This window comes from Aotus nancymaae, unplaced genomic scaffold (assembly GCF_030222135.1).
Source record: "Aotus nancymaae isolate 86718 unplaced genomic scaffold, 86718_ANA_hifiasm-v0.15.2.pri h1tg000040l, whole genome shotgun sequence".
Classification (NCBI taxonomy): domain Eukaryota; kingdom Metazoa; phylum Chordata; class Mammalia; order Primates; family Aotidae; genus Aotus; species Aotus nancymaae.
The window spans coordinates 66533950-66559153 of record NW_026988454.1 but is presented as its reverse complement, the minus strand read 5'-3'; the positions used below and the strand labels follow the sequence as shown (position 1 = coordinate 66559153).

The 25204-nt window shown below is 47.9% G+C and overlaps 1 protein-coding gene across 1 annotated transcript in view; it reads right to left on the bottom strand.

Annotated features, from left to right (window-relative positions):
* The window catches only part of SIM1 (SIM bHLH transcription factor 1), an 83085-nt gene extending 62813 nt beyond the window's left edge, over positions 1-20272 (bottom strand). Inside the window, exons 1-9 of the mRNA XM_012438486.3 lie at positions 19979-20272; positions 18679-19302; positions 9255-9337; positions 5788-5877; positions 5116-5224; positions 4890-4975; positions 4013-4212; positions 3682-3788; positions 2833-2980 (exon numbers count right to left, since the gene is read on the bottom strand). Of these exons, the coding sequence (XP_012293909.2) occupies positions 2833-2980; positions 3682-3788; positions 4013-4212; positions 4890-4975; positions 5116-5224; positions 5788-5877; positions 9255-9337; positions 18679-18853 (998 nt within the window). The 5' untranslated portion in view covers positions 18854-19302; positions 19979-20272. The remainder of the gene's footprint in view (positions 1-2832; positions 2981-3681; positions 3789-4012; positions 4213-4889; positions 4976-5115; positions 5225-5787; positions 5878-9254; positions 9338-18678; positions 19303-19978) is intronic.
* Between the last annotated feature and the right edge of the window lie 4932 nt (positions 20273-25204).

Genomic DNA, 25204 nt, shown 5'->3' with positions numbered 1-25204 from the left:
TTTTGTTTTGGAGTGAGGGTTTAATGAAGAACTATAGAAGCTTCACTGAACCTCAGAGACCCAGAAAAACTAAAGGAATTTTCAGAATTTAATCATAATATCTTCTCACTCTCCTCTGCAGATTTTCAGAACATATGGTGGGCATACAAAAGTAAGTAAAAAGCGCCAGTGCGTATACTACCTGCCTCTAAATCATTCCGTTTTCTTATAGTTCCTGTTGCAACTGCTTATTAAAACAAGGTTACTAAATAAGTCTCTTCATTGTTGCTTTTGTTAGATAATAATAACTTATTTTTCTAGGCATATTTTAACTTCAGCAATAAATCAGGAAATTAGAAAATCAATGAGCTTATGAATATTGCCTCCACCAAAACATCACAACCTCATTTGACCAATGGTTATTTAAAATCTCTACTTTCATGACATGAATATCCCTTTAAAATGTATGCTATTAAAATGTTTAAATTTGGAAAACATCTGGCATGTCAAACTATTTGAGAGCTTGTGGTTTTAAGTACATTGTTTGAGGTGGTGTATTTGGAAAGAATTCACTTGTCATTCTCAGGCTTCATAGGGAAGTAGCCCTAAAAACAAAAGTATGTGGTAGTTCACTACAACCATGGAGAATCAATAGTCATCTATTTAATTTGCTAAGACAATGTAAATTAGTAACTTCCGGCCAGATGTGTGATATGCACATCAAACAAACTGCAACCTGTTCATTATGAAAATCCTGTCAACACACACAGAGCCACTTGATGACATTTCATTGAAAGCAATTTCCACATTTGCAGCTATAAAAATTGTCCTAAGACTTTTTATACAAGAAATTGAAGCTGAGACTCATAAAAGGGTAATGAATTTCAGCTTTTTATCTTGTGTGCTGTGTATACATGCTTCTGTGAGTTTATTTACATTTTCATTCAGAGGTATAAAATGTTTTAACAATGGGCACTATGCTCTTTTTCCCTCTATTAATCATTTATTTATCCCCATTACATCTTTTTTTTAATTTGATATAAAGTTGATCATCTAATCCTGCAGTTCTGAAGGAGTATGTAAAGTCAGGAATGACAGAATCAACAGAAGAAAAAATGTACACTTATCTACTGGAAAACAAAACAGAATATTTCAAAATGACTCCAAACATAAATTAAGTTTACCCATTGGGAGGTCTAACTTGCATTCAGATCATTTATATGGCTCTGTGCGACTATATACCCTGCTGTTTGATAAAAAATGATTACTAACCACAGGCACCCACCAGAGAACAGAGTGTATGTGTAATGCTTGTGATGTCTCAGACATACAAAGCACCTTCTTAAAGAATGTCCGTTTCCTTTCCATGGTAAGCAGACATAATTTTTCATCCTTTAATACTACTGCTTCACAGAGTGGCTTATTTTATGAATTATGCCTTGCCATTTTCTCTTGCATTTATTTTAATAATATGAAGAACTATTTTCATAAAATTGATGGTTCTGTTTCATGAAACCCAAAATATTGTTGTTATCTGTTCTGTATTAAAATACACAGCCTTCTTGCTATTACAAAAATTATATATTAACACTGTTTCTAAGATAAAAAATTAAAAGATTATTCTTAATTGCCAGCTACTATTCTTGAATGTTGAATCCTCATCTAAGCCAAATTCATTTTCTAAGTCTCTTGAATTAAATTTACTTATTAAACAAGACACGGAATAAACAGTCTTACTGCCAAGCATAATATTTCCAACTACTACATTTTTAATTTGGCAATTTAAAACAACGTGAAATGAATCTAGTCCTCATCACCTACAGTACAGTCTGATTCCAAATAGCACCCTTTAGCCAACTTCCTAATGTCTAAATATCATTCTACTAAGTGCCTGGTGTGTCAACGCTTCCAGTTTCCGAAGTAAACCCACGAGATCCCCTAAAATCACAAGAATTTCAACCTATACCAAAAAAAAGGGTGGGGAGGTGGGAGTGGCAACTGCACACACAAGAGTTATTCATAAAGTATTCAACCCTAAGCAATTCGACTTTCACAAACATACAGAAAGTGCTTTCTTCACCAGTCACACACCAGGCCACGTGATCAGCCTGCCGGGCCACACTGGCAACCAGAAACGATTATTGTTTCTAGAAAGAATAAGGCTCAAATGCAGGCCGCTGTAGCCTCCCTGTCAGTCGCGCCCGCAAGTGTTAACCGGAGCTCAGTTCCTCACTCAGTGAAGCGATTACACTCTGCGCGGGGCCTAGGCGCCGGCCAAAACTTGCAGAGTTCGCTCGGGTCCCTCTGCTTTCTGCGAGTTAAAGTCAGATCCTCCCGGTCACTTAAGCCCCCTTTGTGGTTTCAGGGGGAAAACAACCCTCTCAGAACTCTTAACTTTGATTGGAGACTCTGGATAAAATTAAGAACTTCAAACCCCAGATTTGAAAAAATGAAACAGATGTCCTGTTTGTTAACCATAAATGCCTCCGTACGTTGAATCCTTTCCTCTCTCTCTCTCTCTTTCTCTCTCCTCTCTTTTTCTTTCTGCCGCATTAAGTTTTATTTAATGCAGAGTTCGCTTAAAAGGTTAAAAGAGAAAAAGAAAGAGAAGAAAGCAAATATGGACTGTGGTGGAAAAACTCCTAAATCTTTCTCTAGAATATAACGAAGAAAGCCTCTTCAAAAAGATGAAAGTGTTCGACCTGCCTCCTCTTGGCGCAGCCAGCATTCGAGGGTCAAACTGGCATTTCTCTTGGCCCCAGCCTTGTCTAACCCGGCCCTGCCACCACCCACACTCTCGCAGAGACCAGGGTCGCCTGGAGTGGGTGAAGGGGGTCTCAATCTTGCACTCACGTGAGGACATAGTTGACGCTGACGATACAGTGTGGCCTGGAGGAACGGCTGTTGTGCACGATGGTCGCGTAGCTCTGTACCCATACCCAGCCGCCGTGTTTCGCCAGGAACCTGTAGTATTTGGTGGTCACCTGTCCCTTCACCAGCACTGATGGGGAGACAGGAGGCAGATGGTGATGAACCAACCTGCCCGGGACTGGTCCCAAATGCAATCCCTGGTGGTGAGAATTGAGGGCCCCCTATGGGCTCTAATAACCGCACCAGGCAGGAGGGAGAGATGACAGGAATTGATTGTTCTCTTAAATTGCATGGAACCCTCCGGTCACCCTTATAGGGATGATACTAGGGTGGCCAGATGTCTTCACCATTAGCAAAGGGGGGAACACAGAGTTGGGGTTTCCTCCAGATTCGCTTTTCTACCTACGGAAGTAAGGCTCTGAGCAGCTGAACTCTGGCGCTCATGTTCCCTGCCCGGGAGATGAGGCTCAAAGCAAAGCTGTACCAAAAGCCAGGCGAGTCACTGCACGTGAGCGCCAGCCCTGGTTTTTGTTCATTTTTAGTGTGGTTCGCAGATGGGAAAAAAAAAAATACCAATAGGAGGATACTATACCTTCTGGGGGGATTTCGCGCAGGAACGCTTCCTCCGCCTGTATTAGCGCCCCGCGGATGTCAGAGAATTTACGTGGGCCTAGTGTCGGAGCAGCCCCTCACCACCACCACCACCCGGCTAGCCGGGCTGCCACCTGTCCTCTTGCGAAGGACTTAAATCCCGGCTCCCCACCCCCCTAACCAGGGGACCAGGGGACGCGCGCCAAGGTTGGCTGGGTACGGGGCAGGGTGGCGTCTTACGTAAGTGGTGCGCGCAGCGCAGGTGGAAGGTGTCGCATCCGTGCACATGGTGATACAGGGTCTTCTCAATCAGGTCCTGAGGTTCGTACCCCGTCAGCTCCGCCACCCTGCGGAGAGCAATCCCTGCGGGATGAGTGCAAGCGCGGGGTGCAGGGATGCCCCCACCACCCTCGATAGCCGTCTGAGACCTAGGTGTCCGTCCTCACTTTCCAGGGCCGGTTAAGTCGCCTCGTCTGCAAAATGGGCTCATAGTTTTAAACGGAAAGCTCTCAGTCACTAAGCAGGGCAGCCCTCAAGCTAGGGGAGGCCTTTTCCGGCCCTGCCCACCCACCTGGAGTCCAGAAAGATGAGCTTCATGTCCAGGCTGGCGCGGAACATAAACATATTGCTGTGTAGCTTGATCTCCGTGACGGCGCTGGGAGGCAGCGAGTGGCCCACGGCCACTAGGCCCACGTTTTGGTAGCAGCCGTCGAAGGGTGACATGTCCAGGCTGTACTGGCGGATCTTCAAGTAGCCGCTGCAATGGATGACCTGAGGCAGAGGAGAGAAAGGGAGACTCAGCCACAGTCGGGAAGAGCCCCCAAAAGGTGGAGAAGGGGTTGAAACTTGTTGAAACTCCACTCAGCCACAAGCGCTCTGCGGACCACACCCATGCACTAAGGGATCCAAAGTTATTGGTGCTCCAAGGGGTCTTAGAAAAGTGACTGCACAGCCACACTGAACTCACCTAGGAGTGTTTAAAAATGCAGAGGCCTGGCCCCACCAATCCTAACGCATCCGAAGTAGGGCCCTGAAACCTGCTAAAGACGTTCAACGACATTCACGTGAGACGCATAGCTTCGAACTAAAGCCCTGGTTTCTAACCTCTCATCTGATTCTATGCGTAAACTCTTAGGAATCCACCAAAGTTACCCGCCCCTTCAGAGGCCTTAAGGACCCTTAAGGCCCATCTCTACGGGTCACAAATTCATAGCCCCCGCGGCCACCCAGTATTGGGACCCAGTCAGACTTTGTCTTTAAGCGTAGTCCCCAGGTGTTCACAAATTTCCGTGGCCCTCCTGGAGCGTCCTGGCCTGGGCTCCTTGGACGCAAGCTGGGGACTCCCTCAAGGGAAGTCCAGGGGGAGGGGACATTCTTCCTACTCCGCGCGGCGCCTCGCTTCCTGCCGCCCTCTGACTGCACCCGGCGCGGATCTTCCAGCTACGCACCTTGTAGCCGCCGCAGGTGAGGCCGGCATTACGCTTGGCCAAGACGCACTTCATCCTCAGAAAGAAGGAGCGCTCGATCTCATACTCTGGGAAAGAGGAACGGAGGGAAGCTCAGGACGTGTGATACTGGCAGCGTGGCGGCACGTGTCTCTGCCACGACTAATTGGGGGAAAACCACAAGCAGGCTGCGAGGGGCCTGAGCGTCCCAGGCACGTGTCTACCTTACCCTGCACGAAGTGAGAGTGGTAGGGCTGATGGGCGGTGAGTACCGCCGTCATCTCGTCGTGGTCTGCCGGGTGAATGTATTCATAAATGCTGTTTCCGGTCAGCTCTACCTGTAAAGAGGAGGATGTGGCCGCCCCAGTGGCGGTGGAATGCCCGGTGAAGGGACTGACAGATTAGGCCAGGGGAACTGCAGGACCGTGAGGACAGCAGCCAGAATTCTGGAATCGGCCCTGAGTTCTAATTCCAGCTCTGCTTCTTGCTATCTTTTGCAGCCCATCTAAGATTCTGCTTCCTTGTCTATATAATAATAATAGCAGTAATAATGATGATGATAATGACAGTAGTAGCAGCAACAGCTCCCTGGCAAAGTTCTGATAAAGACATCATGAAATAAATATGTAACCTCCTCTCATGTTGTCTGGCTTATGGTAGGGACTCAAAAAAGTAGCCGTTGTTTGGGCCTGGAGTGGAAGGTAAAGGAGAAGGGAAGTTGAGAAATGGAGAGACCCAGATCCATTTAAGAGTCTTCCTGCCAGCTATGAGATTTCCAGCATCAGAAATGTGGATATAAAAGGTTTAGAGAAGCACACTCAACCTCCAACCCAGCCCCTTACCCCTGCTTACATTTCTGGCTGTAAACACTGCAAGTGGGGAATGTGAACCACTCACCTACCTGAGAAAGACCCAAGTGGACTGAGGCTGTCTCTGAAATGTACATGATCTTCCCATCCGGGGCCACCACGAAGATGAAGCCATCCAAGGTCTGGGGAGGCAGAAATAAAGAGAATAGAGAGCCCTCTGGGCCATCTGGAGAAATGGGAGCAGGAGGACAGAAGTTAGAGATTTTAACCAAAAGTGTAGAGAGATGGAATGGAGCAGAGTTGGCAGGAAACAGGGCATAGAAAACTAGCCACATGAGCCCCTTTTGTTCATTCTAAATTTGTAGGCATCTGTGGCATGCAGCCCAATGGGAGAGATACAGAGTAAGTGGTGGACAAGGCTAGTGGCCTCTAAGACTCAGGATCCACTGAAATGAACAGAGAAAATACATTCGTAAAACAAACTCTCTCTCTCTCTCTCTCTCTCTCTCTCTCTCACACACACACACACACACACACACACACACACACGCACACAGTTCTGGTGGGGAAGAATCACAGCCTACCTGTTCTGTAATGGAAAGAGTAATAGCAGGGTTTGGGAATAGCAGTGCAGTAGGCACTGCTCAGTCAACATGGAAGGGCTGGCAGTATAAAGTTTGTAGACAGAAGAAAGCTTGCCAGTGATTCTGGAAAGAGTCCAGGAGAAGAGGGTCTAGAAGATGAGAGGCTTTGCAAGGAGCAAGCCCATAGAGTAGTGCTATAGTGTGTATGTGTGTGTATGTTTCCACTGATACATCAAACTGACAGGCTCTCCATGAAGGAAAGTCTTAAGACTTTCACTATCTCTATCTCTATGAATAAGGCCTCAGTCCAGGCAGAGACAAGAGTTGTCAGACCCTGCTCTCAAGGAGCAGGAAGTCCAGCAGGGGCAACTGGTGTGAGGACAGTTATAATGACCACACAGCTGAACAGACAGACTGCTGAATAGGCAGGGGGCCCAGAGCCTGAGTGACCAGAGGCCTGGGGGACAATCAAGCCTTAGAGGAGCTGATGTTTGAGCAGAACCTTGAACAGGAAGCTTGGACTGGAGGAGGAAGAAAGAGCATTCTAGACAGAAGGAATGAAGTGGCAAAGTCTGGGTCTGGGGATAGGGCCAATCTAGTGTATTCTGAGATGATGAGTTTGGTGTACTGGAGACAGGGCTGAGGAGCTACACCTGTGATAGATTTTGGAGCTTGAAATGTCAGTTTGAGAAACCTGGAGTTGCTCTGTAAGCACTTGAGTTCTAACAGAGGTTTCTAAGCAGGAGAATAGCATGCTTAGATGTGGCCTTCGTTTAATTTTATTTTGTTTGGCAGAATGTAGACAGTGATCTACAGGAGGAAGGGGAGGGGAAGAGGATATCAGAGAAGGCAGCTGCAGCAGAGTTGGTCAAGCCTGAAATGAGGTAGTCACAAGGGGCAGTTAGAAAGGGGAGAATCTAATTCAGAAATGGTTCTGGATGTGGACTTAATTGGTGGTAGAGAGAGGTTAATGTCAAGGCTTCAGTGAAGGCATTCAGTAGAAGGTGACATCATTAACGAAGATTTAGTGAGATTTTGTATGAGTAGAATTCTGGGGGAGGGAGATAGTACATTCTTGTTTTGGAGATGCTAAACTTCAGGTGTATGCAGATTTCCATTTATGTGTCCAGTTTGCAGTAGAAAACAAAAATCTGGAGCTCAGGAAGAGAGTCTAGACTGGAGAAACCAGCTGGGTTCACGTGGAGAAAGGAGTTGAGAGGCTGATGTTGGCTGAGATTACCCGGGTGGCCTTGAACCTGTGACAGGAGAAACAGAGCTAGAACCCTGGGGAAATTACAGCATTTGCAGGCCAACCAGTGGTGGGGAAATCAAAAGGGAGCAGGCAGAGAGAGAAGAATCTGGGCAACAGTGCTATTTTAGAAACTGAGGGAAGGAGAGAATGTTAAATCATCAGTGTCATCTCCTTCAGGTCTTAGTCCAAGTGTTACCTTCTCAGTGAGGCCCTCTCCAACCATCTCTTATGTTAAAAGGCACCACTCTTCCTTCCTCTCCTTATTTTTCTCCATGGCACCTATCCCACCTGGTACACTACACAGTGCCCCTGTGTGGGCCTTGTAAAGCTGTTCTCCTTAGAATGTAAACTTCATGAGAGCAGGGCTCTCCGTCTGGCATGCAATTGCTCCTCCCAAATTTGTAGAATGAGTGAGCACCTTTAGGATAAGAGATGAGCATCTAATTCTTGCTATCAAAATGTGGTGGAGCCTGTGAAGAGCATGATGGGTGGGAGAGATGCCAGACTGCAGGGATGTGGGAGTGAATGGGGAGGGGATGGGCCATTGGAATTGGGAATGTAAGTCAGTCTGGACAGCAATGTAGGGTGAAGAAGAGGAAATAAATTGGCAAGAGATAGAAAGGGTTAGGGAAACTTTGGGTTTTGTTTTTTGTTTATGTTTCTGAGGAAAATTAGTTGGGAATATGAAAAGATTGGGGAAAGGATACAGGGAAATCTGATAGAAGATGTCTTCGAGTTAAATGCCTTTCTAGATAAAATCAAAGGTGTGGAGGCCACGTCAGTGAGAGAATGCTTGCCCAAGCCCTTTCTTTGTTCCGTGAAACTAAAATCTCCTCGATGTCTGGGAAGGAGAGAGGTATAGGATAGTGGTAGGAACAAGAGCTCCTGTCAAGAGATGCCACTCATGCCAGCCCACAGGGAAAACTGGCTTCAATTCCCCAAATGCTGCTTAGGTTCAAGGCTCCCAGGAGAGTAGCTCCCAGGGGACTTGAATAATAATACTAATGATGGTGCAGAGTTGGGGATAAGTGCAAAATCTAAACATGCCACTGGGGTTTTGCAATTTAAAATATTTGTTCTGTAACTTAAGCAGCCAAAGAGCGATTAAAAACTGTGAGCACTACAAACCACAAGGTAATGAGAAGCCTCGAATTGGTTAAACTCGTCATCTGGCGGGTCGCGGGGAGGGGGTGTGCTTAAGCAAGGGCCTTCACCCAGCCTGGGCTGGCGTGAAGAGAAATAGAAAGAGAAGAGGGAACCCGGACACTACAGGGAGACAAAACCAGTTGCAGATGCAGCTGGATGGGAAAGGTGTGGGCTTAAAGCACTGACAGGTCTTTCTACCAGATTCCTGTTATTTCCTTTTTGTAAATCCTTCATTTGAGATGTGGCCCTGCCTCTTCTGCCTGATCTGGGGTGTTTCAGTTCCCTCAGCCCAATGGAGACAAATGGTGCCCCCCCCTCTCGGTTAGGTCGCCCTGATGGAGCCTGACTGGGCTACCTACCAAACCCCATGTCTCGCTTGTCACCTTGCCTCCCTCTCAGCCTCTTGAGGCATCATCTGCAAAAGCTGAAATTTTACTTGTAGCAGCTATTGGGCTCTGAGAGGTCCACGTGCAGTCCAGATGCCCCTTTATTTTTTCCGAGAAACTAAAAGTCCAACTCAGGGCCAGGCACTCAGACCCTCAAAGCTTATGTGCCGCCGGAAGACCTGCGCCTGTACCTGGAGCAGATGGGAGCCCAGTTCTCGGCCAACGTTGTCCAGGGGGCTGGTCCGACTCGAGTGGCCCCACGCCTCGCCAAGCCCTGTGGAGACACAGAAACATCCTGTAGCACTGAACCTGGATCTGGCAGGCAGTTTGGGACCAGTTCCGCAACTGTATTACCCGAGCGCCGGCCCTTTGACTGGATACCACAGGGGAGCCCTCTCAACATGGACAGCGGGGGATGGGAACGTGTATATTTCAGTCCGCCCTCGGCTTCTGAGCAGAGGTTAGATTTCCTCTCCGGAACCAGATCTAGTTTTTCGGGGAGGGCTGGGCCCATGCCTAGGGCTACCTGGCAGGACTCCAAGTGGCCCAGGCTCCAACATTGCACCCCACTGATAACATAACTTTCCTGTAGGTTCACTAGTGTGTTTACGGGGATGAGGGCACTCTGCTTCTCGCCCAAAGTTTCATTGTCATCCTTTTCCCGAGGCCGAACTGGTCCCGACACCCAGCGAATGCCACTGCCAGCCCGCAGAGACCTGAGAAGACTGGCCAGGTCCAACGGGTCCCTGGCGGGCTTTCTGATTGGCTGCGGGGCTTCTTACCATTCTCCTCCCCTTGGCCTCTGACTTTAATCCCCTTCGGAAAAATTAGTTCCCTGGCGGCTGATTTACAGCCTGACTTTTACCAGCATCCCTGCTCAACCCTTCTTCCTATTCCTTTCCCCTTCTAGACCTCTGCCTTACAGACAACTCATGCCCCCATCCCCCTGCCCCGCACCAAAATCCGCATGGGCTTTTTCAGAAGTCAGTTACTTTGGGGTGCTAACAACATTTTGCAATATTTTCGTTCTCGTCTCGAATTGAGGCTCGTTTAACTTTTCTACTTTCCAGGTACTGTATTCTATTAACAAAGACCGTCTCTTTCTCTCCTTGATGTTTTCCCGTTAAGATCTTTGGAGGCTTTGCCGCAAACTTTCTCTGGTGATAGCTAAAATATAAAAAGCTCAGGACTCCTGTGGCTTATTTCTAAAAATTTAATATGGAGTCTGCTAAAGTGCCCTTTTGAGGAAAGAAAAGAAAAAGAAGGCAGAAAAGCTTCCGAAGACCTGTGTTAAGCTATTTATGGGTAATATATTTTTAATAGTGCTGCTGCTAAAATTATTTTAACTAGGTAGTTAAATCCTTTTATTCTTACACCATTAAATAAAGTTTAACATGACCTCCCCACCTCACCCCTCAGAAAGGTGATTCACTGCGTTAAGGGGAAATCACCAAGAAGTACACAATGATAAACACTCGCCTTGTAATATGAGGTTGGTGCAGATCTTTCAAAATAAAACATGGAGTTGGATTTTCAAAAGGTGTTGGCTAGGAGCTGCTTCCTAGGCAAGCGATCAAAGCCTTGGCAACGAGGAACCGTGAGCGCCCCTTAAGCTCAAATCCGGTCTTTCTGGGTGTTTGCTCATCTAAATAAATCTAACGATTTCCCCACCACTCTGCAAACACTGATGCTCCCCGCCCGCACTCGGGACTCGTCTACCTCTCTGGCTCCCGGTCAACTCCTCCCGACTCTTTAGCCCGCCCCAGCTTTCCTCCCCGGAGTGACTTCACTGCTCTGGTCCCTGGGGTCCTCCTGGACCGTTCTGGGAGGGCCCAGCCACAGTCACCTGTACACACCCCTTCGCCTTCTCACATGCTTCGCTCTTCCCGTCTCAGCCAACCTATCCTCCTTAGTTTCTGTCACGACCTGCTCTTTTCTTTTTAAATCCCGGCTCAGACATACCCACTCAGAAGGAGTGACAGGAGAGATTGGCTGCGGAGGTCGCATAGGAAAAAGGGGAAAGGACCCTGTTGGGAAAGCCGAGGGCGCCGGCGACGTTGGCCCTTGGGCGCTCTGGGGCCCACGGAGGCCTGAAACCCCAAAGCTTGTCTCGGGCAAAGAGCCAGGGCACTCGGGCGAGCCCGGAGCGGGCGGAGGCTGCAGGCTGCGTTGCGACTGGGGACAGGTCTCGCGCGGCTCCCGGAAGGGTGCGAAGCCTGAACTTAAGGCCTACAAAATGTCTTTAACCTAAAATTTTGAGGGTCTCCCAAAGCGGCCGGGAGACACCCGAAGCGGTCTCCCAACCAGAATGATCTGAAAATCCCCCTGGCTGGGCTCGGGTTAAATGCTGGTTCTGAACTCCGGGCGCCAACCAAGGCTGTTTGTTGTTTCGGGTTTCGGCCTCATTAGCATGCGCCTACGGGGGAAAATAAGACTTCCCCACAGGTTAATAAACAGCCCGTCCGGCACAGGTTAACAGAGGCCTCCCTCGCCCTCTCCTGCCCCACCTCCGCCACCTTTTAAAGAACCTTTTGCTTTCACGGAGCGTTGCCTACTCTTTCTGTTCCCCGTCAAAATATCACGGTTGTGTCTGGGTTAATGTTTTATAAGGGACTGGCTACTCTTGTCTACCTGCCGGGCTTTCCCGATCTAATATCGAGAGCACCTCCCCAAGTCCTAGTAAAGTGTCCCTCCTCCCTAAAGTCTCGAAGTGGGCTGAAGACCTTCTTCCTGGACCCCCTCGCCTCCTGCCTTTGGTGACGCGCGCTGGCACACCCAATTTCAGTTGGCGAGGGGGTAAGCTGAGATTTCGTTTCTGCACTTGACCTACCGCAGAAAATTCGCAAATCCTTTGATTGTCTGTTTAAAATGAGGAGGAAACCAGCTCCCTTTGCGGCGGGATTACAGTGGGAACAAGATCTAAAGATTCTCTTGTAATTCGGTGAGGCCGAGGGAACGGGGTTTTGCAAAGGAGAAAAGGAGCTCTGTGAGGGAGGCGATAACTAAATCGGGTTTTAGACAAAAGGATTTTCCTGAGCTAAAGTGGACGAAGACAAAGGAAAACAGAATCTATTTTGGAAGATTTCCAAGATATGCCACATTAACCTTAGCTGATAAATTTTGCTTCTCCCAGGCCCCCCTCTTCCCTTAAAGTCTGGTTTATCATATTTACATAAGTAGCATTAGAAGGGATGTATCTATTATGGATCTAAAGGGCTAGCTCACATTTCATGTGAAACCCAGGCAAGTTTCACTGTTGCTTTACCCTCCTTGCTCAGTTGAGCCATTTCCATTTAAATACCCCCTGACCCAAGGATTACCTCAATGGACTGACTGCACGGGTTTTGTAATTTCCTGAAAATGAGATTTCGATTTATAAAACAAGAAACCAATTAGTAACCAAATGAGGCGAAGTAGATCCACTAAAATTGACCTAATCCCACAGGCACCATTTAGGCCCGTTCTTGGCGAATGAATGATGAGCCCCAGTCTAGCGTGAGCTCAAAGCATCATCCAGCTGTGTTATTGCAAGCAGCAAAAATAAATTGATAGAGCTTTTCCTTCGGAATGAATTTCATACCCTTGACAAAATATAGATTACAGACCCGGCAACATCACCGCCTTCACTCAGACAGGAAGAGGAGGAAGAGAAGAGCGTGTTCTTCTGTTCTTTTAATTTTTTTTCTTTCTTTTAATAAATAAACACTACATCTCAATAGAAATGTATCCTCCTTGCAGTCCTTCCCAGGAACCTTCACCTCCCCAACGAATCGAGGTCCCTTTTAGGAAACGGGGGAGGGGGGAGGAGGCGCTGTTACCACTACCTGACCACGACTTGGTGACTGAGGAGGGAAAAGCCCTCCGAGGCCGAGGCCACTGCGGTCCCTGAACAGTTTGCCTCAACCAACTGGGTGTCCCTTGAGAGTATGTAGGAGAGTCTGGCCCAGGGGGTAATCCTGAAAACTCCAAATCCTATGTATACTGCTGGTCCTGCTCATCCTCGCTAAATGCATACTGTCCAAGCCTTCCCCTCGCTGAGGCGTCCAGCGGCCTTCGTGTTCAGGCTCCGGGAGCCTCCGCTGCCCGGCTCTTCGGAGAATAAAAGGGACCGGACGGTAAATGGGTGCTACCAGCCCGAACCAAGCTCCTGGAGCCTCACTGGCAGGAGGCCGCTTCACGAAAGAAGGGGCACCCAACCCCACCTCCGGCGCTGCTGCCCACCCTGCCTGCCGCCCTCTCCGACCAAGGGGCCGGGGTGGTTGACCCGAGGGCATTGGCGAGCGCGAGGGGCCAGGTCTTGTTCCACGCAGCATCCTGGACCCCACAGTGTGTGCCTGCCTCGGCAAGGGACCTGACCTCTCCTGGCTGCCGCTCCCGGGCCAGAGACACCGCGGCCCTGTCCGGGGAATCCACTAATGTTACTGTAATGTGGGGTAGAGCCGAAGGTCACAGCGCTGACCCCCACCTCTCTCTCTATGCGCCTTCGCGGAGTTCCGGCCTCCGAGTTTGGGCTTAGTTTGGACTTCCCGTAAGGGTCGAGCCTGCTGGCCAACCTGGCTGCCAGAGCTGAAGCCCGCCACGAAAAGACTGCAGAAACCCAGGGAGGGCGGGGTTCGGCCAGGTCTAGACTAAACCTGGGTTGTTTATGAGACAGTCCGGCGTGGCGGCCGAAAAACGTCAATCGATGTCGCCCTGGGACTCCAGGTCTTCGAATGCGGCCCATCTTTGTGGATGCCACCTCCCTAGAGGCCCGCGCTGGAGCCGCCGAGCCCGAAGGCGCAGGCGAATCCCACTTCAGTTCAACTTGGCGCAGGGACTCGGACGGCGGCATTTAACCTGCCTTCCCTGGAACGGCCCAAACAGACGGACCTCAAGTTAAGGTTTAGACGACCGCTTGTTCTTAGGGAGCAGTGGCCGGGAAGGCAGGAGGCGTGGCGGGCACACACCTGCACCGGCGGGACCTCTGAGCCGGGCAGGGGGCGGCACCTGGGCTGGCCTGGGGAGTGAGGAGACTCTGAACTGAGGCCAGAAGCTAGGCCCTTGTCTGGGGCCACTGCGGACAGAAGATGGGACACACCGCTCAGACCTGGCTGGCTGAGTGCTTTGGACGGTGCGGGAGGCGCGATGGGGGCCTCGACAAAATTGTCTCCTGTCGGTCCTGAGCCACCGAAGCCGAGTGGCAAGGTGCAGGAGCCGACTGTTCGGTGGGGCTACCTGTGGAAGGAAGTTTACTTTGCCGTGGACACTGTTTTAGCACTTTTAGAGTAGCAGGACCATTCCTAAATAATTGAGATTCCCCTTCCTTCACACAAAATTTTAAAATGTCAGGGATCAAAGACTGGCAATGGGTGGCCCATTAAAATCGTTAGGTGTTAGCAAGGTGCAAGCCTTATTTTCCAGATAAATACCTGGGACCGAGAATGTGACAAGAATCTATGGATTCACATTCTGTGTCTACACTTGAGTCTGTAAAAGCTGGAAGCTGCCAAGATTCCCCAGAACTGGAAAACAACTCCCCTAGAAATTAGATTTGTCCTTGAGAAATTCAGCCCCGTTTTATCGTCAGACGGGTAATTGTACCCTGCTTGAAAGCATCCTACCATAGCTTATAATAGCTGTTGTTGTTGTTTATCTGTTTTATTAGCGATCTCTCCCGTTAAATAAAAAAGTATTCTTTTTTATTGATTTAGCACATAAATCTGCCTTGCAAATGCTCTGCACGTAGTTTAGTTCTGCACTCCACATTTTAAGTCAACATCAAAACTGGAATTAAACACAGAAAACCAGCATGGAGCAGTAAACTGTGTTTAAAGGCCTTTAAATGAGAAAAACTTCTGTAAGAAAATAAACATGGAAACCTAATGCTCAATCATTTCCCCAAGAAGCAAGAAAAACAGCCTTAAATCACTGACCCACGTGGGAAATGGGGCCTCTTCTTCTTTTTCAGTATTCTGCCTCAAAAAAATATAACACCGTTAAGGATTTCAATCTTGAGGTGCATATTATAGAAACCGTCTGTGGAAGTTTGTTTAATCATCCTTGTCTGTTGTAGAGACGATCTTTCCTGAGCAGTTACTAATTTCAACTCTGCAATTATTTTTATTTTCCCAAAACAACTTGTTAATGAAATGGCAATGTGATGTTACCAAGATTCTGAATAGCTATAGATAAGAAAATATATCTGATCTTTTCAAAGTTTATTATGCAAGCCACTACCCCCCCAGCCAAAATTTATTTATAGCTGGATATATCTTTCTAGTTGAATTTGTCCTATTTTGCACAAAAATAAAGTCATTCTTTTTTTTTTAGATCCTGTCCCTCTGACTTTGACAACGTCAAAGATTTTTACATTTCTATGTGCCTCAATTTTTTCTTTGCAAGGCTACTTTGGAATAGAATATGTCACTAATTGGGAGATATGAAGTGTTAGTGATTTCTCAGTTAGCTTTCCTAATTTTCTTTTTTTTCCTCTGAAATCTCCAATCTAATGCTTTTTTCTTAATTATTCCTGGTACCCATATCCCATTTTTCTGTTCTCCTACCACTCCCCCTTATTTTCACCTAAACAGTTCAATTTCATCTACTCAGGCAAATAAAAGCTGAAACTTGCCCCCAGGCAAGGAAGCTACTAGACCTTGAGAGAAGAAAAAAGTGTATTTGGACGGGAATTGCCTGTATTTAAGGATATTTATTTTTTCAAATATAATTATGCAATGATTTTTGTTTGTTCATTTAACTTATAGCCCTTTGGCATTACGGCATATTACAGATGAAATATTATGTGAACAAAACCGAAGTTTTACAGCATTTTCATACCTAGAGCTATGTCATCAGATTAATAATTATTTAGATTATATACCTTATAAATCCATATATTACCTGTGATAGGACATTTATAGCTATCTTTACCCCAACCTTAAAATTGTATTGAGGACCTACTATGTGCTAGGATGGCTTCAAGACAGATATAAAGATGAATTTCATCTTCCAACAAATTCCATCTAACACCACGAGAGAAAATTACATCAATGTAAAGTGATCAGTTTCCCCAACTGCCTTGGACCCCAATCTTGTCCACTCTCTGCCTTCAGTCAACACTGAACCCAAATTTGGCACCCCCTGCAGGTTGGCCTGGTCCTGCGATTGTGACTATTTTATTTCTTTGAAAGCTGTTGTGGTTTTGTTGTTGTTGTTGTTGTTGTTGTTGTTATTCTTTAATATTTTAAAGAGCTGTGTTTGGGTTTGGGGTTTTTGAGGCTCGTCCACCGTCAAAATTAAAACCTCATCCCTAGGAGCCAGCTGTTCTCATGACCCTGTCTAGCTCATTGGGTGGAGGCTGAGGGTGAGTTACGAGCTTAACAGTAGCCGGAGAAATAAATGATGTGCCCAGAGTTCACACATCGTCCACCTTCTCCTCCCCATAAACTCACACACACAGAAGGGAGAGAAAGGAGGGGTTCGGGAGGAAGGTAAGGGGGCTGCAGAAAGCACAGTCGCTGTTAAAGTAGCCAGAGGCGACCGTCCTGGCCACCAAGGGGACTCCAGCGGAAGCCTTCCTCCGCGCTCTCTTTAAAAATAACGAGAGGTTGGCTGTGAGAGTTTACTTTTTGTTCCTATTTATTTACAACGCGATTTATAATGTCTAGAGTTAGCACTTAATTAAACAAAAAAAGCTCGCTCTTTTAAAAACAAAAACAAAACAACAGCAGAAAACAGCCCGTTATCTTCCCAGCTGCGCCTGCCCCGGGTCTGCACCAAGCCGACTAGCGTCGCTGGCTGGGCGACTCCCCGAGCTCTCCCGGCCCGCTCGCTCCCCGCCCCAGAACGCCGCCCAGCTATTCTCCTCCCGTGATTACTCGCAGCCCCACAAGCAGCACCATATGCTGCTTCTGATCAAACAGCGAGCGACATCGGCACCGATAATTGACGAGACCTGCTGGAAATCACGCAGAAAGGGAGCCCACTGAGACCGCAGGGGCTGACAAATCACTGCTAATAATCCTGTTAGGAACAGTGCGGCTAGCGGAGTTCGCAATAGCTTTATTTTTATAAAGTAGGCGCTGACAGTATAAAAGACAACGAGATCTCTTTTTTAAATAGAAGGCAGTGTGGTATAATGGTAATTATCCTATCAACAATTCTCAGCACAGTTTGAATGGGAAATGTAGCTTTTAGTATTTAAGTTCCCCTTCCTTTTCCTTTTTTTTTTTTTTTTTTCAACTTTTCTGGTACTTTGGGCTTTGATTTCTTTTTTCCCGCGGTTTCCAGGGTCAGAGGAGAACTGTTCAAGGAACAGCTTTAAAGGGAATGACTAAAACATCACTTGTAGTTTGAAGGTAGAACTGAACTATAATTTGAAAGTTTTCCTTTCGCTTGGAGCATGTTTTGCAGGCTTTTGACTTAGATAATGACTTTTATGTCATGATCAAGCAAAGTGAAACTCCAAACCCAATAATGACTGTTTCCTGCCCATCCATTTATTTAATGGAAAACCACAAACTCCAAACATCTAAAATCAACAACAACAAAAACTTCCAGGGGTCAAATCAGAAGTTCTCATTTGTAAATAAACAGAATTCTTTCTCCCGAATTTTTGTTTGTTTGCTTGTTTAGTAATCCCTCTTTTACATTTCTGAATCCCTTTCTGCCAGCAATGACATTTCTAAAACATTTTTTAAATCTGTTTTTATTATTTAAATGCAAGTAAAGGAAAAGATGGGCAAATAGAAATGTGTCCTTTTCTAGTAACTATAAATGGTTTTATACAGGACAGTGTCCTATGAAAGCTGTTCTGTCCTCACATGGTGAATCTTGATAATCTAAATACAAGCTTTAAATCATGTCAATAGCTCAGCTATTCTAACTTCTAGGCCTTATAAGACAATTTTCTCAGAATCCGTTTGCCAACCTGCCACCCAAAAGATATTTTCTAAGTGGGCTAGCCATCTTAATCCAACCTTCTGTATTCTGGGACTAGCCTATTATCTTACAGATAATATCAAGCCCAGAGTTACAAATCATCAAGCTCCAGAGTTAGTTTCATAATCTGTGAATGTCTTGAAAACTCAGAATAAGTTTGCTTAGAATTTATGTAAGAGACTGAAGAAATTCAGGCATACTTGTTCACAAATGGGCCTGTTACTCATTTGCAAAATTTCAGACATATACAGAAATTATTATCCGGCTTAGCTAGCTCCAGGTACATGGGTCTATCTAAACCTGGCAAAAAATACAGAATTTGGTAGTGCTCCTGCTTTCTAATGGACACAATTCTAACAAGAGGAGTAAAAAAGAAAGTCATGTTTGGATTAGTAGTACTTTCAATTGAGCCTAGTATCTGAAGTGTTGACAAAAGGACTGTTGGGCTGCTTCCCAACCAAACATATCTGATGAACTGAAGAGAAAGTATTAATGGGGAAGTAGAGGGAGCTTCGAAAAAGCAACAGAAATTCTGAGTTCAGTGAGGACCTTAGTGAAGCAGCTGAGCTAAACTTCCCTTTGCAGAGTATCTAAGTAAATATGTACGAATTTCTCCAGTCAGTGGTGTAGGCTTCTCGCCTGGCAAATCCCCTGCCCCTTCTGCCTCTGAAATTCCATCTGGGCAAAGTCACTTACCTTCTGGGAACACCACTCTCATTTTAAGATAGCTGGTCGTGAGTCTGATTATGGATGCTTTGTCCAACTGCGAGGTGATAGCCGAGGGCAAAGGCAGTAATTTAGCCAGTTCATAAAATTCACTGTTTTCCTTCTCCCTCCTAGTCCGGGCAGCATTTTTGGACTTTTCTTTCATTGTGTCTTGTTCCCCCTTTCTTCTTACAACGTAAGCTCCGCAGATTCATCCAAAACCAAAAAATAAACTTTCAATTAGAGATCATATTTGGCAAAAACATAAAACATACTTTGAATGAAGAGGCTGAAGGATCTGCACCAGGAACAGTGTATTGATGGCAGTAAAAGGCCAGCGGGTATGAACAGAAACTATTTTCTTTGAAAATGCGGGATGCAGGATAGGAAATTTGCTGATCCACCGCAATTTGGGCAATCCTGCGGGTGTCCGGGTATCAAATGCCGGCGGGACCCCTGAGGGGCCAGCCTTTTCTTCCACTCCGCGCTGGGAACCCTGGTCCTCGGAAAATCGACATACTAATCCCCGACGTTTGCTCTTCAGTCTCGCGGCATTTAAGGTGGCTCCGAGCCCCTTTGGGAAGAGCAGGAACCCCAGACAACTCTTTCAGGCTCCTGTGAAGACAATAGCATCAGAGCGTAAGAGATCCGCGGCTCCACAAGCACTCACACACTCACCCCAATTCCAAAAACACTGCTGAGAAGGGCCTCAGAGCGCCTAGCCAGGCGTTTTGGGTTTGTTTTTAAAGAAACGGGTAAATCAGCAGCGAGACAGTTTCCCTGCAAATAATGCTGGCATTCCCTCACCCATACCAGCCACATCCTCCAGACCCCCTGGAAGCTGCCCAAACAACAAAATGCATATTTTCGAAGACCCGCAGTGGACTTTTCTCCGCGGGTCCCCGAGCCCGAGCCCAGGCTGGGCGCACGTCCCAGGAAAGCAGGTTTCTGCAAATCAGAATTTCTCCTCGGCGCGGCGGGGCCTTCAGCTCCCGACCTTGGCAGATCTGGACCTTGGCTACCTCTTTAACTTGGATCTCAAGTCTGAGGGATTCCTCAAAAAGTGACACTTACACACCAAGTCCCTCGGGACTCCCAAGGCGACCTAGCGCTCTGGCTGCCCAGCAGGGGCGACAACAAGAGGGGCCCGGCAGCGCCAGGTTAACAGGTGGCGCGCTCGCGACAGCCCCTCGCAGGCACCCCAGGAGTGGGAGGCGCCGCGGCCTCTCCCGCACCGCCGCCGAGCTGCGTGGCCGCTGGGCGGGCGCGAGGTGTCTTCTGCTTCACCTACCTTCAGTCCCCACAGGCGGCAGAGGGTTCGGGGGCGCCCATCTCCTAACTGTATTCATGCCTACCGTCCAACCCAGCGACTCCGCCGGCCTCTCCGCTTCCCACCGGCAGAGAGGAGCAGAGCATTCCCGGCTCCCTTTTCTGGATCATGAATTGGGGGAGGGGTGCGTGGCAGAAAAGAGGAGGATGCAAGCTTTGGGACGAGTGAAGTGATTTTAGAAGCCTGGTCCTCCGTAGTTGCTACGAAGCCAGTTCACTATTATTCCTAATTGGAAGCCGAAAACTGCCCCCTGTAACTTCTTTATAGCTTAAGGATTTAGCTTCAACTTCACTCCCGGGCTGCCTCTCTCCCGCCTCCCTCAATGCCACTCACCAGCCTCCTCGCCTCCCATTGGCCTGGCGCGGCCAGGGGCGAGGCGCTCATTGGCCAATAGGGCTGAGTGACGCGAGTCGGCCTCGCACCGCCCCCCGCGCGCCCAGGCTCGGGGCTCTGGATCTTACTCTACCAGCGCGGCCGCTGCGCTCCTAATGAGCCCTGGGTGCGGGGTCGGCGCTGTCAGGTTGCCGCCGCTGCGCTCGGCCTCCCGGGACCTCCTGGTGTTGGGCGCGACCCGCGCTCCTCGGCTCTCCCAAGTTGGGTAGTTGAGCGCTCGGTCCAGCGCCGCGGCCCCGCAGAGCCGGGGACGTCCGGAGGCCGCCGAGGTCGGCCGGACTGACTGGGTCTCCCCACCGAGGACTCAGGGTTCGCCCACGGGCCCATCCCGTGGGCAGTCGCGGGCAGAAGGCGTGCGCGAGGCCGGTTTGGGGCTTTATTTTCTCTTTCTCCTTTCTCTGAAGCCGTGGCGACACGGAATTCATTGCCAGAGGAAATAAATACAATTAACTGTCTTTAATCCCAAAGAAGTGCGTCTTTTTCTAAATGGATTGGGTTTGGGGGGGTGATTGTTTTCACCGTGGAAAGCTCGGCCGGGGAGTTTTCCTATGGGGAGCAGCGAGGGGGACATTAGGGGAAGAGGTTACATTTCATGGCAAAATAGAATTCGAGTGATTGATATGTAGAGATACATAGCTCACCACAGTCCGATATCTTAAATATCAACCAACTTTTTGTCGGGTTTTGTTTCAGAAAACAAAGGTCCAACATGAATATTCCTTACAGAAAGGATACAGTCTGCATGAATAAACTTAACGATGCTCACAGTTCCCTAATAGGAGCTGTTCAAACAAACGCTGGCCAGGAGACTTGCTAATTATCTCTTAGAGATCTCTAATTTGAAACGCCTTTTCTTTCTCTCATCTGAGAAAACACAACAGATAGCATGAAGAAAAAGTCAACTCGTCCCAAAAACAGTTGTTGTGCTCACGAATCACCCCCTACAGACTCGATTCCCGGCTTGGTTTTGGTACTGTGGGTGACCAGATTCGGCTCCTGGAGGTGCGTTTGGAGGCAGTTGTTTCATCTGCCATAAAAATCTGTGAGAACACCAGTGACGGGTCACTCATCCTCTCGTTTATGGTACTAATTGCCACTGAGAAAATAAACACTTTGAAGAGGGGTGTGTGCCATTCTGCTGATATTCAGAACAACTTTAAGAATGTTTGTTCAAAAATACAGACATCCGCCACCTCCTTGCCACCCGATGGCAGTAAGATTGTCGTAGAAGGACAACAGGAGTTTTCTGGTGGTATTTACACATCTGGGCAACACCTGGCTGGAGGAGGTAAAAGTTTTGGATAGAAAGAAAAAGAAGCATGGAGATTTTATAGGTCTTTCAAAACTGGAATCCAGCTAATGGACTCTATTCCAGGAGGAGTCATTTTCTCAGTGGCCGAGGCGACTTAGAGACTTGGTTCTGGGCGGCTTCCAACCACCCAATGATGCACTTTTAACAAGAGATAGCTACGAAGATAGCGAGAGATGCACTATGGCTCACTTATACAGGAGATTCCAGAAAGATCAGATAAGGTCAAGTTGGCTACTACATGTAAAGTCGGGGGTGGAGGGTGCCTGTGGAGAAGGGAAATAACCTTTCTTGACCCTCCTCTCCCCTCCAACAGGGTCAGATATAGCTGCCAGGCAAAGCAATGACACTTAGGGTTAAGAGGTAGTTTTTTATTCGACTGTGTTCTAGAGAGGGTTTCAGTCAAGTCTGTGGTTATGCTAACCCTATGTCTAGTTAGAACAACATGCCGGTGTGGAAGTGCCTCTCAGGGATCTGAAACCTGTGTCCACAGCAGAGACTTTTTGGGGGCAATGCTGGGTTTCCAGAGGAAGAAATGCAGTAATTTTGCCTTCAGAAGTAAGATGGGCAAAATGAGTAAGGAAGTCTTCACGCTTAAGGCTGATGTCCTGGGGTGGGGCGGCGGGGTTGGGCGGGCTGTTCCAATGTCCCAATGAAGCTCAGTTGTCAATGAACCGAGTAGATGTCGTTTAATAAACAAAGTGAATGCACGACCACGAGGTGACGGCCTCTCGATAAGTCCTCAGCACACAACTGTCTGAGCCGCGTTTACCGAGAGAGTGAATTAGCATGACGACGCAACACCTGTTTTTCTAATCTTTGAACCTAGGTTGGAGCCGGAATGCGACTCCTTCACTCCCCCGCCCCGACGCAGGGACCCGGCTTTACACCCTCCCGGCGACCCCGCCTGCCAGTCCCCCACACGCCCTGTAGCCGGAGGAGTGAACCGTGAACCGGAACCTCAGGTGCCTCCCACGTGTTCTGAGGATTTGCGTTCGCCTCTAGCATGGGAAATTTTAAATGAATTTCTTGAGGCTCAGAGACTAATCCTACCATCTGCTTTGCCAATATAAGAAGAAAAACCCGAGAAAGGAAGAGACGGGCACGGGGGACCCACTAACCCCAAACAGAGATCCTTACAGAATCTAGGCCGCTACTTAGTCTCTGGAACCTCAGGCACCCATAATACGATCCTGATGTGGGAGAAAACCCATGCCGGGCTGCAAACAAGTATCTCCCTACTTCCCCTACCAAGCAGGGCCAATGGCCTCTTGTGATGGGGACACCGGTACCCCGAGAGTTCCTGCCACCTCTGAGGCAACCCAGGATGCTGCCCTCATGGAACCTGTCCTCGACCCCGGACGCCAGGATGTGCAGGCGTCCGTGACTCTAGCACAGTGGTTGCGGGGAGCCAGCCGGGTGGATTTGGGAACCAACGCGCCTGTGCGCGCAATGTCCAGCATGCCGCGCGCACCCAGAAAGAAGGGGGAGGGCGCATCTCAGAGCCTTCTGACCCCTCCCCGCAAAAGGCAAAATCAAGACAACAGAAGGTGAACCTTCGGTTTTAAAAGAACCAGTGAGCGCATGGTGGAATTCCGGTGCAAACAGCCGAGCCGGGGTTCAGCTCCTCGGCCCCGACCCTTGCTCTGGCACAGACCTCCACCCTGCCTTCGGATAACTCCTCTAGTAACTCTTCTCTGCTCCAGGATGTTTGAGCATCTTATCAAAAGTAAAATGATTTCTGTCCACCACCCTTCTCTTCATTTTTTTTTGCAGACTCCTAGGGACGCGCACATACACTTTTACATTCTCGCATGTCCCATATGCACAGTTGCACAAAGCTCACAGACATGGATTTTGCTCAATGTCCAAGGTCAGGATGAAGGGCATATTTATAATCAAGATACAAAATTTGATGTTCACTCTATCACTGAAAAGCACAAGTTATCTAGGGACATACAATTGTCTTAGGAAATAATAACATTTTCTACTGCCAATAACTTAGATAATGCAGTATTGCCCTAGACTCATTTTATTACCACATTTAGACGTTCACGTCTCTGCGAAGTCGTTATGATATTGAGACAGAAACAAGGGACACTTGTAACCTTGACCCCAAACAAAGGGTAGGAGCCCCCTAAAATACGGTTATATTTGCTATGTTAAAAGTTATGGTAAATATTACTTGTTTGATAGGGACGTTTTGGAAAGCGTATTTTATGTATATAAATATTTTTTAAAAACCCTTTCTGAGGTGCTGCTTTTCAGTTGTCTCCCTAAATTGACCCTTGAAATACCCCCAGATTCGCTTCAGTGGTTACACACTAGAACAAGAAAAAGAAAAAAAGAAATTGCACCAAGTTGGAAAATGAGATTGGCGAATACAAGTAAGAGTTTCTTATAGTTTCTCTAAATAGTCTGGTTAATTTTGCAGATATTGGAAACCATGGTCTAATACATAACCTTGAATGGCCGCTAAGAAATAAGTGCTTCTTGAATTGTGCATCACTATATTTGCGGACAAAAATTTTAAGGTTTACAACATTATAATTATTTTAAAATATAATTGCTAGCTGGAAAGAGATCGGTCTGTGCATTTTGAGGACGGGAGCAGGTGGGTGCCCGCCACTCCAGGTCCAGGCACTTTCACACCTTTATTTTCCAGAAATTGAGCTGAGGACACTGTGTGTACATAAATTTCAGCAACGCTGAATACAGGCACACAACTGAGGCGTTCTAACTCTGTAGATAAACACTGGATTGGAAACTAGCGCTGAAAGACACTTTGATTCTTAAATAGGTTGCCTAATTTCAGACCAAACTCTGCTCTTGGTAAAAGGTGACTGCATCAGGTCTACGCTCACGAGGCCCAGGCGGGCGGCTGGAGGGACGGGGTGGGGTCAGTGGCCTGAAAAAGGGTAAGGGACATCAGAATGGGTTGGATCCGGAGAGCAGATACCTATCTGTAACTTCAGGTTAGCACTTAAGCCCCTCTGGCTTTGTGAGCTTTTGGACTAAATTTCTAGAGGGTTCTTCCTTTCTCTGAACCCCAACTTTCCTTCTAGCCCCTGGCGCCAGTGTACGCTCTGAACGATGCCCTGCATTCCCTGGGTAGGTGGGTAAAAGATTCTGGGGAGGAAGATCCTTCTAATCTGTAAACAGATGGCCGGCTTCTAGTCTGGCAGAACCTTGGGGTTGCTTGGGATGACGGTGGGGGAGGAGGGCGGCTTTTAAATATGGGCCCTAAGAACCCACCCTGATTTAGGAATCGGAAATCCTGGTCCGACTCCGGAATTGGTTTTCCGTAAGGGGGCGCAGGGCCTCAGGACACTAGGGAGCTACAAATTCGGGGAAGCGGGAGCAAGGATGAGCTCAGAGCCTGGGGCGCCGACCCCGCCCCGGCCTGCGCAGTAAGGGGCCCTGGACCCGCCCCGGGACGCAGTGGCAGTTGCAGCTTAACCCAGATGGGGGCGCCTCCCTGCTGA